The 17752-nt window shown below is 36.1% G+C and overlaps 1 protein-coding gene across 1 annotated transcript in view; it reads right to left on the reverse strand.

Moving 5' to 3' along the window:
• The window catches only part of HCN1 (hyperpolarization activated cyclic nucleotide gated potassium channel 1), a 161900-nt gene that overhangs the window by 51006 nt on the left and 93142 nt on the right, over nt 1-17752 (reverse strand). The window contains exon 3 of the mRNA XM_014056035.2: nt 6325-6486. Coding sequence (XP_013911510.1) covers nt 6325-6486 — 162 coding nt within the window. The remainder of the gene's footprint in view (nt 1-6324; nt 6487-17752) is intronic.

Below are 17752 nucleotides of genomic sequence, written 5' to 3' on the forward strand. Positions count from 1 at the left end.
CTGCATTTTCCTTGGCAAAGTTTTTCAGATGCAGTTTCCTCTTTCCTACAGCTTGCCTCCTTCCCATTGCCTGGTTCCTACAACTGAGAGACAGTCACTGACTCAAGGTCCCCATTCTAGCTTTGTGTCCAAGATAGAACTCACGGCCTCCCAATTTCACAAAAGAACTACTACCATCAATATCATCAAAGGACTCAATGTTAGAACATTTGGTAACTCCCACCCATTTTGGAATATTGGTAACAACGGTAATTTTGTTTATTTCATTTTCCCATTCTTAAGGTTTTTTTTTTAATTTTATCTATAGATGTTATTAATAGTTATTATTTTATCTATCAATGGTTTGTTTTTAAACTTCTTTCTTAGGACTAAGGTATTGTTAAAAAAAAGAAAAACAATTTTATGTGAATACAGAGAATATATAAAGCAATTCCCCAGTTATTGCATGCAGCCCAATGTTTTCTGAAATAGAACTTTAACGGATTTGATGAAAAGAATGAATTATTCAAAAGGACTAGTCCAAAATTATCAAGCTCAAATGCAGCTGCATTTTCTTAACATTTTCCTGATTCATTCTACTTTCATTTTATACCTTACTTTGGAATAGAAAACAAGTTAACATCCACAAAGAGGGCACGCCACTCAGACCAATTGTCAGCAGCATCAGCTGAGTCACCTACAACATTGCAAGACATTTAACCACTTTATTAACTCCTCTGGTCACCAAGCAACACCATCCATCTCATCATTATTTTTCAAAAAGCAACAGGACTTTCTTAATTTTTTTCTTGAAAACATTTTGCTTCTCATCCAAAAGCTTTCCCAATTCTGACTGAATGGCAGGGAGTGGAAGGATTTATTTATTCATTTTTTCAAGAAATAACCAAGGATGTACAGACACTTTTTGAAAAGCATCTTTGGAACAACCCTGACCTTGGATGATTGAGAATTTTCATAGACAAAACAAGTTAAAGTTTCATAAATTTGAAACCTATTTTAGTATTTCAAATAGAAGAGAAACTCTTACAAAACATGGGGCATCTTGTGTTGATGTGCTAAAGTTCACTATCATGGATCTGACTGAAAATCCTCTTTGAACCCTTAGATCTCATAACTGGGTCAAATTTATATTAGATTTATAGAGCCGACTCTATATATATCTATAAATGTATAGAGTCATGGTGGCACAGTGGTAAGAATGAAGTATTGCAGGTTAAGTCTGCTCACTGTCAGGAGTTCAGTTCATTCAGTTCAGTTGACTTATCCTTCCATCCTTCCAAGGTCAGTAAAATGAGGACCCATATTGTTTGGGGCAATATGCTGACTGTAAACCCCTCAGAGAGAGATATGAAGCAGTATATAAGTCTAAATGCTATTGCTCTTAGGTCTGCAGTTTATAAAGACAACTCTTCCAATTACTATTAATGGACAGAAACCTTAGAAAGGGGTAAGAAATGGAAATGTTGTCCTTTCTTTCTAATCTCCAGGACTCTGGTTAGTTTGGTTTTTCTTATGTCAGAGGATTATCGCAAATTGCTCTGCTATTATTGATCTTTTAAGAGCATTTAATGTTATGCTAGCAGTGAATATAATATTAGAAAAATACCACATTAAGATAAAAGTTCACTAATATTAAAAGAGGATTGAACAGTTGATGCGATTTAGTGACATATGCTCAATTCTACATATCCAAAGCTTTCAGAGTGAAGAGCTAATTGCAAATGATTTAAATAAACAAGCAAATAAATATAAAGTTCTCTTCTGGATCTTATATGTATGTATATGTGCCTCAGTGGTGCAGTGGTTAGAGTGCAGTACTGCAGGCTACTTTTGCTGCCTGCCGGCTGCCTGCAATTTAGCAGTTCAAATCTCACCAGGCTCAAGGTTGACTCAGCCTTCCATCCTTCTGAGGTTGGTAAAATGAAGACCCAGATTGCTGGGGACAATACGCTGACTCTGTAAACCACTTGGAAAGGACTGTAAAGCACTGTGAAGCGGTATATAAATATAAGTGCTATTGCTACATATTTTTATGGAAGTAAAAATTATTTCAGTTCCTTCTATTTTATCCTAATTACTAACAGTATTTTCATCTTAGGGGAATACTATGGCTTTCCTTAAAATATAGCTGCCAGATCTTTACACTATCTTTGAATACTTTTAACATTTTCTAAGGCAACATAATCCATCATAGTCAAAATATCCATTCATTCAACAATGAGTTCAGTACAGCAGTGCAACAAAATTGGTCATAATTAAAACAAGCCAAGTCTTGAAAACTATTTCAGCAAAATACAGAACTGTGAAACTGAAAAGAAATGTATGTTATTTTAATATGCCAATTATAGAGAAGGACTGAAGAAATACTAAATGGAATCACAAAGTACCAGTGGAGATGTCTGTCTGCTTGCTTTTCTGACTTGCAGATTTTATGTTGAAATAAATCCCAGTAGTTTCTTTGGAACTCCCTCCTACACAACCACACATAGAGTTACTCTATGTAACGTAGGCAACTAATTCTCCCTGAGTTTCAAAGGTGATTGCGCTGGGATTGCTTTGCGCTGTCTTTTATGAAACTCTCTACATGGCACAATACAAAATCTTTCTTTCACTCTGGCTAGCTCATTTGGGAGTGCTTTTGTTCCTTTCATTCAACACCTGGCTTACAAAATTCTGTAGAAAATGTGCATTTTTAGTTTCCTGTGTAAGTGCTGGGGAAGGGAGCTATAAAAAAGCTGAATACCAAGAGTATGGGGATGATCAAGACACACCACTCAGCAACTTGGTGACCTATTTTTTTTATTAGGGTAATTACATTTTTGAAGTCACCATTTTGTTTGAAAAGCTATACTTGCAGGATGTCAGCAAATGTACAGCTGATCAGCTAAGAGATTTCTGAATGTCTTCAAAGATTGGCAAAAACATGTAAGAGACTCTGACCACAGTAGTCAAAAATCAAAACTAAGAAAAAGAGAAAGGGGATTGATACAAGCAAGTCAAAGAAAATATAGCTGGCTAGGAAGAGAATATTTATGTCAAATAAAAATAACTCAGAATTGATAAATAGAATACTGACATGGAATAGCTGAAGCAATAATAACAATTATAGTGGTGCAGTAACACTAGTGATAATAACAGTAATAAAGAAAACCAAAGTAGTACCAATAGCACCTTGGGACAAGTCACAAAGCAACTAGAGCACCACTTGAATACCATCGGCATTAACAAAATCACCATCAGTCAATTACAAAAGGCAGCTGGACTTAGGTCAGCTTACCTCCTCTGATGATACCTTTAACATCATCAAACATCCACAACTGCTTATCCCAGGACCTTGGGAAGGATACGACAGAGGGACAAACATGCCAAATCCAGTCTGACATCATAGAATAAGTTAAATTTGTTAAATTTTTTGAAAGCAGTGTTTAATGTAACCCAAGAGTTCAGTGGGGTTCAGTTTTAGAGTCTAACAATTTCTGGTGTCATCAGTGGCAAAAAGTAGGTTAGTGGCTTAGGTGACTAGGCAACACAGCTTTAGATTCCTAATTAGAGTGCACTCTGCAATTTTGGTTCAAGGCCATGCTTCAGTTCAGTTGTAAATGTGCTGTTGTGAACATAAAATGATATTATAATGTAACAATAATGATGAAAACTGCAATATTAATATGATTGCTTTAATTATATGGTAGAGTTTCCAACTAGAGTTGGGGGAAGATGTATAAAGGGGAATGAACTTTCTGCACAGCAGAAAGCAGCACAAGCCTTATCTTCCCCAGAGCCCCTGAAGGCTTATCTGAAAATGCAGTCAGTCTGGTGAGATTCTTGTAAATAGGCATCGCTTCAAAAAAGTAACTATGATTAACTCTGTGTATGGGCCAGCTTCTCCTTACCTGACAATCAATTAGCTACTGTTTGGTAGAAGAGAAAACTGTTCCAAACTGGAAGCATGTTCTTAAAATGTCAAACAACTCTTTGAATTATCTCCTTGAGTTTCTGTCTTGTTGTTTTGCTTAGTGTCCTGCAAGGTAAAGCAGGGGGAAGGGAATCTGAAGCAATTTTCTGGCAATTTATGCAAGAGAGTTTGCTTCTGAAATTTCTTTCATAGATGGGGACAATCTTTATGAATTTCTCACATGTGGGTGGAGTATGGTGTTCTCGCACTTGCTTATGTTATGAATGAGAGAACGAGAGAGAATTTGAATGTTATGAATGAGAGTGAGAATGAACAGCCTGTCTTTTGTTGTCCAATCATCTTTCCAGTAGTCTACAACTTTGCTTCCCATGCCTCATTTCAAAGTAAGACACAACAAATATCTCTGATATGGTTTTTTCAAATTGGCAGCTAGAAAAAGTTAAAAATAACGGAAAGATGCATAAACAAAAACAGTTGCAGTAATATTGTCCATCATTTCAACAATACAATTAAAAATGCCAAGGTTAAAAAAATCTAAAGCACTCTCAGAATGAGAGCCTCTTTCAGCTAAAAAAATACATGAATGTTTGTTTAGGATTTCAGCATACCTTTTGTTTTGCCTCAATATATTGATCCCTAATTCTTTGATCCCAATGCTTTTCCTTCATATTTCCTAGTTCTGCTTACCCCTTATCCCTAGTTATGAATTCCCTTTGGACTGATGAGGAATCTGAACTGATTACTGAAAACCATAGAATCATTACGCTTTATTTGCTAACTCCATGGAATACCATGTATATCTAGTATCAAGTTTGCAATTGGAAAATAATTGGCTGCACAATCTATTCCAGAAGTACCATATTGATTCTTCATCTTAACTGCACAACATAAAAGAGACTACATGGAAAAGTAATAGTGGAAAAGCATCTCTGCATTTAGTTGCAGTGTTTCAACTTTTGTAGATATATTCCAAGAGCAATTGAAATAATCATATTGTATATCTATGGTATATTTAAAGCCATGGGCATTTCTTTGGAATGTCAAACAATGTCAGTGACTAAAAAGTTAAGAAGTTACTTTTGGGGGTGAGAATATGATTTAGAAACTACCTAAGCTATACTAAGCCAGTTAATTGCAAGTCCAGTTCTCCTTAATTTTAATTTTGTTGAATGTGTGCTGGTAGACAATATTCAGTTCTATACCATTGTTTTCTTAACCTTTGATTTTTTAAAATCCAACTGCCTATTTTATCCATCAGCTGCTTTTGAGTGTGAAGAACCATTTCTTTCCAAAAAATAAGTAGCAAATTACTCTGTTTATTTTTATACCTTTTTTGTTTTTTAATACTTTTTAAAGTTGTTACAAAATGACATTTTATATTGGAGAAAAAAATCGGTTTTAGTGAAGAAAGTTGAAAGATTTTCAGCTATGGAAGAAGGGGCTTTCCATTTAAATGGAAAATTATGTTTTCAGTGCTACGGTTCTTCTAGAATACTTTTCTCCTTTGCTCAATATATTCAGTCTGACTTGTTCTAGCAATAGCAATAGCAGTTAGACTTATATACCACTTCATAGGGCTTTCAGCCCTCTCTAAGCGGTTTACAGAGTCGGCATATTGCCCCCACAATCTGGGTCCTCATTTTACCCACCTTGGAAGGATGGAAGGCTGAGTCAACCCTGAGCCGGTGAGATTTGAACCGCCGAGCTGCAGAACTAGCAGTCAGCTGAAGTGGCTGCAGTACTGCACCCTAACCACTGCGCCACCTCGGCTCTTCTCCAACAGTATATTATTAGAATGAGTGTCATGTTCTAAATGTGATGATGCTGGTAGCTCATAGAGACTATTAGGGACTTATCTTCATAGTGTAAGAGCAATAACACTAACTAAATTGATGGTTAATTTTCCAGCAAGTTTTTAATGTTTACCATCTTTAGAAAATGAATGGTTTGGTACCAGCAAATACCCAATATTGTCTTTGAATATCATATTTAATGAATATGAACATATTCATTATACACTGATACACTGAATACGCTGAACATATTCTAGCCACAGATGCACAAATGGTGGCATGGTATCTATATGCAATTCACTAGCATCTTTTTTATGGTTCCTAGAGCCTGACTTTACATTGTGAGAATTGAGACATATAGAGTAAAATTTCTTCCTTCTACCTTGAAAATATCTAAAACCCCTCCCTGAAATAAACACATTCTTGAATCAATAAAATTATGCGTTATTGTTCTAATCCTTCAATATATTTTCACATTCCACTCTGAGGCAGATTTGAAACTCAGCAATTGACAGTATTTCCACTGCTAAAGACAATAAGTTCTTAATTAACTTCCTGCCTTTCACAAGCTTAAAAAGAATGTCTGAAAAAACACAATGAAAAATGAACAATACTTACAACCATACCATTTAGGGACACCCAGCAATCTTCTGGGAAATCTTGAAGCAATGGGACCAAGAACTGAAGGCATCCGTCCCAGTGGCAAAGAAGCAACATCATTCCAATGAGATTGAAGATTCTCACCACAGCACTGGCTAGATCATAGGTCATGTGGAAAATCTGCAGGTAAAATTACAGACAATACGCGATCATCAAAACCAAGATTTTACCATTGAGTTATGCCTCATTAAGGAAAACCAACAGTAGACTGAATAGTCCAAATCCTATAAAATAGTGCCATCAAGATTATGTTCTGGAAATGAAGTCCTTAGAAACTGAGCAGAACTGAGAATAAAAGACAATCATTTTGTAAAGGCAATAGAAGACTGCACAAATTTGTATTCATCTGTTTTGGTTTTATGAGTTTATCCTAATATATAGCAGTCTGCAGCTACATAAAATTAACATATAACTTCAAACAAATGTCAGTAAATAACCATTAAACCATTATTGCTTTTCTTTTTTCTTCACTTGATTCACTTTTTAGTTTTACATTTTTTAAAATTAAAGACAGGCTGATAATTTATTATATGGATTTCTTCATGATTTGTTGAACGATTACAATCCCATCACCCTGAAGTAGTTGAAGCATGCCCTGGGTTACACTAAATACAAAAGTATTAGAAGGAACACTCTAAATTCAAATAGTAACAATGTCTTTTATCACAATGAAATATAATTACTAGAGCTACTTTCCTAATTTATGAGAAAATATTTTTTTGCAGGCATTATTGATTACGAGAATGTTATTTTACCGGAATGATGTGATCAAGATTTGTTTGATCAGCATTATCAGAATGTATGTTTTCCCAGTGATGTCACTGTGCAAAATGTAGATGGCCAAATAATGCTAGTTATATTGGATACAACAATGCTGTTGTATTCTATGATGGAATATTAAATCCATGTTAATGATATTTATTTAAAAGTGTTACTCAAATTATTCATTTCAAAGAACACTTAACCAATATCATTATAATATGGAGAGCAACAATATGCCTCTGATATTCCTTACCTATCCTTCAAACAAATGTAACCACCCATTTTAATAGCTAAGGGAAGAAGCAAAGTTATTGGAGAACAATAATCTGTAATGTATAAAGTAATAATGTAGCTTCTCATTCAATGAGAGAGAAAATGTGAGTCTTAAACATAGTACCAAAGAAAAAGAAGAGAGAATTGAGTGATTGCCCCAAGTTGCTGTAAATTAAAAAATAGTGTGGAAGAGCCATTTAGAAGGAACTTGGAGAATCAGTTATAACCCCATATGGTCAAAGCGTAAGAAAGAAATTCAGTATATGACTTTTTAATATAAGGAGGTTCAGAGAGAGTCATGCTTTTAAGCTTTTGTTATACCTATTACAATAATAGGGTGTATCGTTCCTAGTTTTCCTGTAGACATAAGACATGAATGAATTGCTGCCTATGCCACCTTCAATTTCATAAATTATTATTAGCATTCTAAAGATTCTACACTACCACTACAATTTTCATCAGTTTGAATTTTTTTTTAAATGACTTTCAAAGAAGGAGAATTTTAGTGAAATGATCATGTGTATTCTTAGACATAAAATGAGATAGCAATAGCACTTAGACTTATGTACCGCTTTACAGTGCTTTGCAGCCTTCTCTAAGCACAGTGTCAGCACATTGAGGAGTGGAAATTAGTGTCCTGTCTATTACTGAACACAGGTAATCCTTGCTTAACATGATTATTCAAGGTTATCATGGGACTGAAAAAGGGCATTTCCGATTGGTCCTTGAAGTTATGGTTGTGATTTCAATCTGAGTACCTAGCAACTGGCTCACACAACAGTTGAAGGGATCCATAGACATGTGATCATCTATTGCAACCTTTCCTGCCAGCTTTCCACAAGCAAAGGCAATAGGGAAGCCATCTGAGAAGGTTGTACTTTGCGCTGCTAAGTGGCTTGCAACTGGTCCTACATGGCCCTACCTTTCTGTCACCCTAACCTGCACAGCAACAGCCACCCTTGCTGCTTGCACCATGCCTTACCTGGCTGCTGGTCTGCTTGTAAGCTACCTGGGATTCTTACTTAACGACTCGTAATCCTTACTAAACAATGGCAATAAAGAGTGCCAGAGTTGCCATTGCTAAGCAATCTGATAATGTGACAACGTACTTTATGACCACATTGTTTATAGAAATTCTGGTCCCAATAGCTGAAGACTACCTGTAATTTTCTCATTAGGTGACTTCAGCCTTCCTAACTTACCACATTTCATTGGAGTCTAAAAAAGGAGGAGAAATATAATATTAACTCCTCCCATGGGGAAGACGTCAAATAAATGGAAAGTTATATAATATAAAGTGTTAGTAGCACACTCTTTCTATTCTAACAATATAAAAATGTAGCAAAATTCAAAAGAAATTACTAATCACCCTGACAACAATATAAAAATATAGATTTGTTGTAGGGGAAAATTTTGTCATAGTTATAAACGATCACCTACAAACATTAATGCCATTCTTAAATGAAATATAATACAATTTGAGCAAAACTGATCTTTTCAATGTTTTGGCATTTCTGACTATTCGGAATTTGACATTTCCAAAGTTTAGTTTAATTTTTTTTTAAGTAGCCTACAGAAGTTAAAAATGTACAACTGCTTTTATATTGCCTATAATTATTTAGAGGATTTGGAGAAAATGCAGTATTTAATGGTAAGGAGGAAGCAATCTAGCAGCCTTGAGAAAAATTAAATATTTATGTAGATTTTTCTTGATTACCCACTACTTTAACATACCATTAACTTAGCTGGAGTGACTACAAATATTCTAAACTGGCTGGGTGACTTTAATCATCCTCTCTCAGCCAAGCCCCCCCTCTTCTTGTTGTGGAGAAGAAAATATAAGGAAGGAGTATTTGGTATGCTTACCATCTTGAGTTATCTATAAAATTAATAAAGGTGACATAAAAAATAAATTTGTTGACGTGACGGTTGAATGATAAAATGAATAAACCTGTTAAAAACTTTTTAAAATTAAGCCTTTAAGAACTGAATCTGTCATCCATCTACAGACATATAGTTATTTTCTGGAATATGAGATATTTTTTTCTTTAAAATTATAGAACTGATACATTTTTTTGCTAGGAAAACTGTGCAAAATACAACAAAAAGGACTTTTTTTAAAAAAACTGTACTTCATTCCCATGAGTAAATATGTAAAGTTGCAATTTATACTGCAACTTTGATATTGATGATGATATGGATGGAAAATGTCACTGAATTATAAACCACTTTTGAAATTTGCATAGTTGAAATGAGAAATTTGTTTTAGTGTATTTGAAAGAATAAAATAACTTGCCATGCTACTTGAACCCTTGAGATGTACAGTATGTTAGCCTGTCACCCCTGAAAATTTTGAATGGTGGCCGCTTAAAATCTGGGGGGTACAGATAGAAAAAGCTGTATATATGTAACACTGATATAAGCTTTGAGATAATGTTCAATATAAATCTTACTTCAGTTTATAATCTCTGTCATAATCTTTTAAACTGAGACTTCAAAATAAATCTACAAATATTAGAAGCCATAAAGCTGCCAATATGCTTCCGTGCACAGTAACCTCTTTTCCTAGCTGTTTGTCGCCTTAAGGGAAAATCAAGCCTTCGTAAATTTTCCTAGAGACTATTCTCATCCCTACAGGCGATGACTCATTCATGTACAAACCAACAAATTACTCCAACCAAAGAATCACATCCACATTTACAAGCAAATATGAGATCTGTGCTTGGGGTCACAAATGCCTTATAAAACCAAACTAGCTACACCATCTAAATTCTTTTTCTAAGGTTCACAAATCTTTTACTGTCCAACAGCTATATGTTAATGAATGTTGTAAACTAATGTTAGGTCCCTGGGCTGATCTGACATTTCAGATGTGTAAGGTTTTTTTTTTCTCTTGGGGCCTTCAGAAGCTAGTAAGAGGTAGCCTTGTATGGCATTATCAATATTGCAAGTTTTCAAATAAGGTTATCTCAAAAGCACCACTGTTCTCAAAGAAATTTTGAGGGAAGAAAGATTCTGCTCACTGACAGTCCACTGACAGCAAGGTGTGTATGATGTTCCCTTCCAATGGGGAAGATAAATGGATTTAATCCTAGTGAAAATGATGAAAACAATGTCGGGGATGAGAGGGCTATTAACTCTTTCTGTATCCTGAGTTTCTGTGGTTGAATTTGGTATTTGTATTTATTAGTTTGTCAAACGTGTACAAGATAGCAGGTATAAATATAAACATGGATATAAATGAAAGAAATTAATGCAAATAAATGGGGACAGTAGGACAGGGATATTAGACACGCTGGTGCACTTATGCACACACCTCTTAGGAGTGGGGTAAGGTCCATGGTAGACAGTTTAAGGTTGAAGCTGTGAGGGTTTGAGGATGTAACAATGGGGTCAGGTAGAACATTCCAGGAGTTGACAACTCTGTTGCTGAAGCCATATCTGCAATCGAGTTTGGAGCGATTTACCTTGAGTTTTTTTTAAAAAAATCTTTTTAATGTGTATCTGATTTAATGTATATCTGACAAATTGTCCTTGCCCCCCCCCCCACAGACAAATTATAAAAATAGGGCACATTTTGTTTTTATATTCGCTTCTGTTACTTTCTAATGCGTCCTATGCAGGGGTGGGTTCCTGCCAGTTCTAACCTCTTCTATAGAAGAGGTTCCACAAATCTACAGTGCTGTTTAGAACCGGTTCCAGCTCCCTCCCTCTGCCCGTGCGCACAACATCAAGATGAAGATCGAAAGGAGAAATTCTGGGAGTTGAAGTCCACAAGTCTTAAAACTGTCAAGTTGAACACCCCTGGGGGGGAGGTTTCTAAAGGATTAGGGGTGCAAGGGTCTTTAGCTTGACAGCTTTACCACACTTCAATGCCAGAGTTCCTGAGCCAACATTTTGGTTGCTAAGCAAGAGCACTGTTAAGTGAGTTTCACCACATTTTACAAGTTGGCCACACCTACCCAGTCACATGGCTGGCTCCCACAAAGGCCACACCTACAGAAGAGGTTTTAAAATTTTTTGAAACCCACTACTGATCCTATGACATATGGATATGAACTGGAGTAACAAATGCTGTAAAACACAATGCAGATGTAACTGCATGCACAGCTGTATTGAGCTTGTTTGTGCAGTTTTATGTGTCATCTGTCATTGAATACTGAACTGAATTTGGAACACAGATTGGAGATTTGGATAGCTTGTATCAATGCACAGATGTTTGTGGCGGTATCAAGAAAGGGACCCAAGGAGGAACAGAAACCAAAGAAACTGAAGCCAGCTGCAAACAATTATAGTACATCACCTATTCCAAATGTATTGCAAAAATTGTTTTTGCTGGGATTGGAATCCTGAGCAGGGTGAATTAGAGAATTGGCAAGGAAGAACAAAGAGAAACAACTCTAACTTCCAATAACTAAGGACCAAACTGAACATAATTAAATGCAAACATTTTATTTCCAATAGAAAGGATAGGTTAAGTTTTGAATAGGAATAGAATTCATGTCACCAATACATCTTTTAAAATATTACTGTCACTTGGATGAGATTGTAGATGGATTATTGTCAAACTATTATTAAAAACAAGACATATTGTACCTAAGATCTAAAAGGGTATTTTAAAGCAACTGATATAAGGCAAAGAAACAAAAGAAGATGGAAAGAAATTGAATACACAAAGCTGAGCATATGTGACAGCCTTCTCAGCAAAGGAAAAGGACAGATGCCAGATTATTATTCATTATTAAAGTAACCTATCAATGGAGAAGTTGTGGCCAAAATTGCTGAAATCTACTCTCTATTTTTGGTAACTTAAGAGTAACATGATTGGTCCAATTATAAATCTGTCTCCTACGCTGCATGTATTTAAAAATTGGGCCACATATTCAGACTTTATAAATTATTCTACAATCAATTGTGATGAAGAGCTGTAAGGGAATGTTTCAAATAAATTGATTCAGCAACATGGATTAAGTGAGCTATAACTTCAGCTTAAATTAATGAGTTGTCATTCCCCAATACAGATTTGTCATCAGTACCCAAACACAGAGATATTCAAATTATACAAATACAATTCTCTGGGGATTGCAAGCAAAGTATAAAATATGATTGTCTGGGGATTGAAGCAAAGTGGAAGTGTGTGTGTGTGTGTGTGTGTGTGTGTGTGTGTGTCTGAGAGAGAGTGAGAGAGAGTGAGTGAGTGAGAGAGAGAGAGAGAGAGAGAGAGAGAGAGGGAGTGTGTGTGTGTGTGTGTGTGTGTGTGTGTGTGTGTGTGTGTGAGAGAGAGAGAGAGAGAGAGAGAGAGAGAGAGAGAGAGGGAGAGGGAGAGGGAGAGAGATTCTTGCTTCCACTATGCACAAATAAAAGTGGCCTTCACTATGCTGTTGGTGCTGGACTAGACTGGACTGGATTGGACTAAGTCTCTTCTTCAGTAACCTCTGTGCTTAACCTGTAACAGCCTTAACCTGTTCTTGAGCACCATCCAAGATATCTCAGCTAGGTTCAAGGTACACTTCCCTTGTTTTGCTTTCTTCCTACTCAAAGGGTGCTTGTTCTTGAGCTTCTTTTTAAGAGGCATTAAGCCTTTTTGCTTTTTTACTTCTTGCAGGAAGAGAATGTATCCTACTGGAAAATCAGCAATGATCCAGCTGGAAATCTTTTTGGAGCACATTCCATTCTTGTTGGCCTCTTTCAACTTGGTTGTTGTCAAAGGATAGAAGCATCCTTTCCTTGGCAACTGCATCTCAGTTAGGTGCATCCATCAATTTGCTTTCTTTCTATAGAACTTGTGTGCCTATTTAAAGAGAGAATCACACAATTCATTTATTCATGATGTGTGAGAGATATGCATTATGTGAAGAGGCCAAAACATCACAAAGTTTGAGAATCTTTGCCCTAACATTTGGATTAAAATCAATCTCAATATCATGTTGAATAGTATGATCATTACTAGAGAATCTATTTAGGAAAACTTATTAAATTTATCTCTTATGTAACTTATATATTGAATTAATGCAGTATCTAATTATGTACTTAATGCTTTTCAATTAAGTTAATTTAGTAAGAACCAACATTTGTTAATTGTTAGACAGTTTTACATATAGCCTTGGCATAGCAGATTTACTATTCACAATTAAGATAAGCAAATACAGTGTTTCTATTTACTTATAAATGGAAGTGTGCTGATAATATACTTTCTTGTAGAAAATAGTGCTTCCTGGTATTGCAATCTTCATCATTTCCACTTTAAAATGTATATCCTTCTTATATCTTACTAGCTGGATACCCATGCTTCGCTACGAAATTATGTGATCGGGCTTGATAATCAATGAGTAGTTACAATCAAGTTTTGATACATTGACACTTAAAGATTGAAAAATAATGTAGAATATGTAACTCCTTAGCATCAGAGCGCAAAGGAACTACATTAGCTCACCTATCAACCTCATTTGTTGTTGGTCCATGCCCTATTATGTTCCTTACATAATTTAACCAACTGACTTTTATATATGACTTTCAGCATATCGTCCTCTTTTTCACTATGGCAGCCAAAGAAAGAATATTTTTTTTAAAAAATAAAACAAAATAAAATAATAAAGAAATCTAGAATCAGCCTCAGCTCCGTGATTTTCTGGACAATGTTCATGTCATTTTCTTGGAGCAAAATAGAACGGTTTGCTATTTTCTTAATTCATCTTATTTTTTTTAAACCACCCAGTCAAAGCTACCATTCTGGAATTGTAATAGTTTGTGCCAATGACCTTGGAAGACCACACAAAGAATTGCTGTCCAAGGGAATGGTCAGATAAAAAGAAGCAGAATCTACACATGCCACATAGTAGGCGGAATAAAAACTGACTCTCCCTAAGTCGTGGGGTGTAAAGATGACAGTAGAAAAATTGTACTTTCAGATTTGCAAGATTCTGATAATGTATCTTTTCAATAAAGTAGGATTAGCTCATTTGGCCATGTTTCATGTCTGATCTATGGGATAGGTTTGACAGGAATTTTCAAGTGCTATCCAAGTCTGATCCTGCTTAGTTACTTGCCCAAACAAAATCACTTTCTTATGAAAAGAGTTAAAATTCAGCTAAATGCAAAGACTAAAATATAATGCCCTCCAAAGACCTATCTAAAAGCTTATTTCATTTGTCAAAGTCCCTTCCCCCAAAAAAGTAAATATATCTCTGAAGGACTTTTCTTATACATAGCCTTAGAAAAACATGGTATAGATATCACTGTCACTCAATTTTTCTCATAAACTTTGTAATTATAATGAGTCATAAATATTATCATGTCTTGGCTTTGCCTCCAAGATCGTGGTGAGAAGACAACAAAATACAGGACACCGTCCATTTTTATAACTCTTGCAACCTATCCATTTCTTTTGTTGCATTTGATGGGAAAATACAGATGGCTCAGGAATCATGGTTTTAATGACTCCTGCTCTGCTGGTGTCCTTCAAATGCAATGCTCATTATCAATTCTTCTAAGTGAGAGAGCCACATTGGATCAGAAACCTGAGATTTGGCTTCATTCCTTGTCTGTTTTTATGTAAGCTACAAACCCATCATAACAACAAAGAAAATATTTCCTCTGAAACTCAACCAATTTACTTTTCTCAAACCTATATCCTACAGCAAGGTAATTTCAGGCCAATTTTTTCACCCCGGTACGCTGATCAAATGTCTTCTTGAGATGACTAATTCTCAGAAGTATTATGTTCTCTCTCTCTTCCTCCCTCCCTCCCTCTCTATCTCTTTCTTTCTTTCATTCCACCCCAGGGTGGCTTTGGGAATGGGAATGAAAATCTGAAATTCAGCTCTCTTTGCACTTTGAGTAATTTTGGAGTATTTTCTTCTTTTTTTTAAGATAGAAAAAGAAGCTATTTGCACCCCAGAATTATCCTTCTGCAATTCCCACCCTTCCTCTCCCAAGGAAGAAATCGGCTGAAAAACTAGGCCCTAATCTTTCCAGGGATGTCACCTAAAAATCTTTGGCTGTGGGTGCAAGCATTGCAGCCCACAAGTCAAGAAAAGTCCTCCATTCATGCTAAACACAAAAAGTAGAGAAGTCATAGTCATAAATGTCTGTAAGAGGAAAATGAGTTGGAATAAATTTAAATTGCAAAAATGAAAGAACTAAAGAGTGAAAGAACTAAAGAGATTTGCTCAGCCCTAGGCGAGAGTGATTATTACATCTCATATAGTGCAAGTTGCTGCCCCATTTGCCAGAACACATAAAAAACTAATGAGGAAAGCTTTTGAGCGTTGCCAATCAATCCAGCTTCTATGATAGAGAGGCATAACTATTGTTGATAGTGGCATTCTCGGCAAAAAAGATCAATATCAAACTGTTCGCTTGATTCAGTGCCTGCGGAAAATAAATGGAGCTTTCTTATTGATGTCAGTATAGTTAAAGTATGTGGTCCCAATGCCCTACATAGTTTGTAACACTTAGTAGTGCTCAAAATGAAAGCTGTGTCTGCGACAGAACATGTGAAAAAGCTGCTGAGTGTAATTTTGTTTGGTTACGCCTGGAAGGCAGTGTTACTTAATGAAGTCCTAGTGCATTGTTAATTCTCAGTGTATTTGAGGACAGTAATACTTCAGCATAAAGTAAAAATAGATATGTATTTAACTTTTAAAATATGGGGCATTTTGTTATGCATATACAAAGCCTGAATTCAAATAAACTACCCTAGGTTGGGGGCCAGGAAGCAGAAACACCAGTGATTTAATAACATTTAATATATTTTGATATATTTAATTTATTGATTTTTGACACTTAGGAAATCTGGTTCAAGTTTGGATATATCTTTCTTTCCACCCCCTCTCTCTCCATCCATCCATCCATCCATCCATCCATCCATCCATCCATCCATCCATCCATCCCACTATCCAATTCTTAAATGGCTTTTCAGAAAGATAGCTAATATGGATTTAATTAAAATGCAAAAGGTAAAGGTTCCCCTCGCCTATATGTGATACTTGTTCCTGGCTCTAGGAGGTGGTGCTCATCTCTGTTTCAAAGCCAAAGAGCCAGCACTGTCCAAAGACGTCTCCGTGGTCATGTGGCTGGCATGACTCAATGCCGAAAGTACACGGAACGCTGTTACCTTCCTACCAAAGGGGGTCCCTATTTTTCTACTTGTATTTTTTACATCATTTCGAACTGCTAGGTTGGCAAAAGCTGGGACAAGTAATGGAAACTCACTCCGTTATGCAGCGCTAGGGATTCTGATCGACAAGCTCAGCATCTTAGCTACTGAGCCACCACATCCCTGCAAATGCAACAAACAAGGACAAATCCTAAACTTCCTCAGCAAATTCTTGTCCATTTTCCCACCTTTGCTAATCACTAATTCAATAGTCCAAACTCGTCTGTTCGATAAAGGATTGCTTATATAAAAGCAGAGATGGCCTAACTCTTTCAGCCTTTTGTAAGGCACCGAAGACCTGGCTGTCTCAGGTTTTCAGTTCAGGAGTTAGATCTGCTGTTGTTGTGCTTTGCTTCTTCTATGGCTGGGATTATTGTTCATCCTTAGGCTCCAATAGCGTTTTTTTAGGGGGTTTGGGGGGGAGGGGGAAGAGGTTGTATAGGGTTATAATCCTTCTATGCTGCCTAAAATTACTCATATACAATACAATACAATAGCAGAGTTGGAAGGGACCTTGGAGGTCTTCTAGTCCAACCCCCTGCCTAGGCAGAAAATCCTATACCGTTTCAGACAAATGGCTATCCAAAATCTTCTTAAAGACTTCCAGTGTTGGGGCATTCACAACTTCTGGAGGCAAGCTGTTCCACTGATTAATTGTTCTAACTGTCAGGAAATTTCTCCTCAGTTCTAAGTTGCTTCTCTCCTTGATTAATTTCCACCCATTGCTTCTTATTCTGCCCTCGGGTGCTTTGGAGAATAGTTTGAGTCCCTCTTCCTTGTGGCAACCCCTGAGATATTGGAACACTGCTATCATGTCTTCTCTAGTCCTTCTTTTCATTAAACTAGACATACCCAGTTCCCATTCATGATATGAATTGTAATATAAATCATATGAACAAATGTTTGTGCAGTCATGTCAGTTTTTGTGGTATCTGTCTGTCTGTCCATAGAACAATAAACAGAGCTTTATTTCTTATGATGGAAATTTCAAGTTTGGAAGCAGTCACCAAAAAGCCTTTCTTGATTTATTAGCAGATCAAATTCTATTGCTAGAATCAAGAAAAGAATCTCTCACAGTAATTTACAAACCAGGCTGCTTGTAGAGGAGAATATCATACCAAATAAAATTTTCTAGCTCTTGAATTTCTCACAGAACCTGACTAGTTTCTTTCTAAAAGGTTGAGATATAGAATA

This window comes from Thamnophis sirtalis, unplaced genomic scaffold (genome assembly GCF_051295495.1).
Source record: "Thamnophis sirtalis isolate CommonGarterSnake01/CBP01778 unplaced genomic scaffold, rThaSir2_p1.2 scaffold_5, whole genome shotgun sequence".
NCBI classification, from domain to species: domain Eukaryota; kingdom Metazoa; phylum Chordata; class Lepidosauria; order Squamata; family Natricidae; genus Thamnophis; species Thamnophis sirtalis.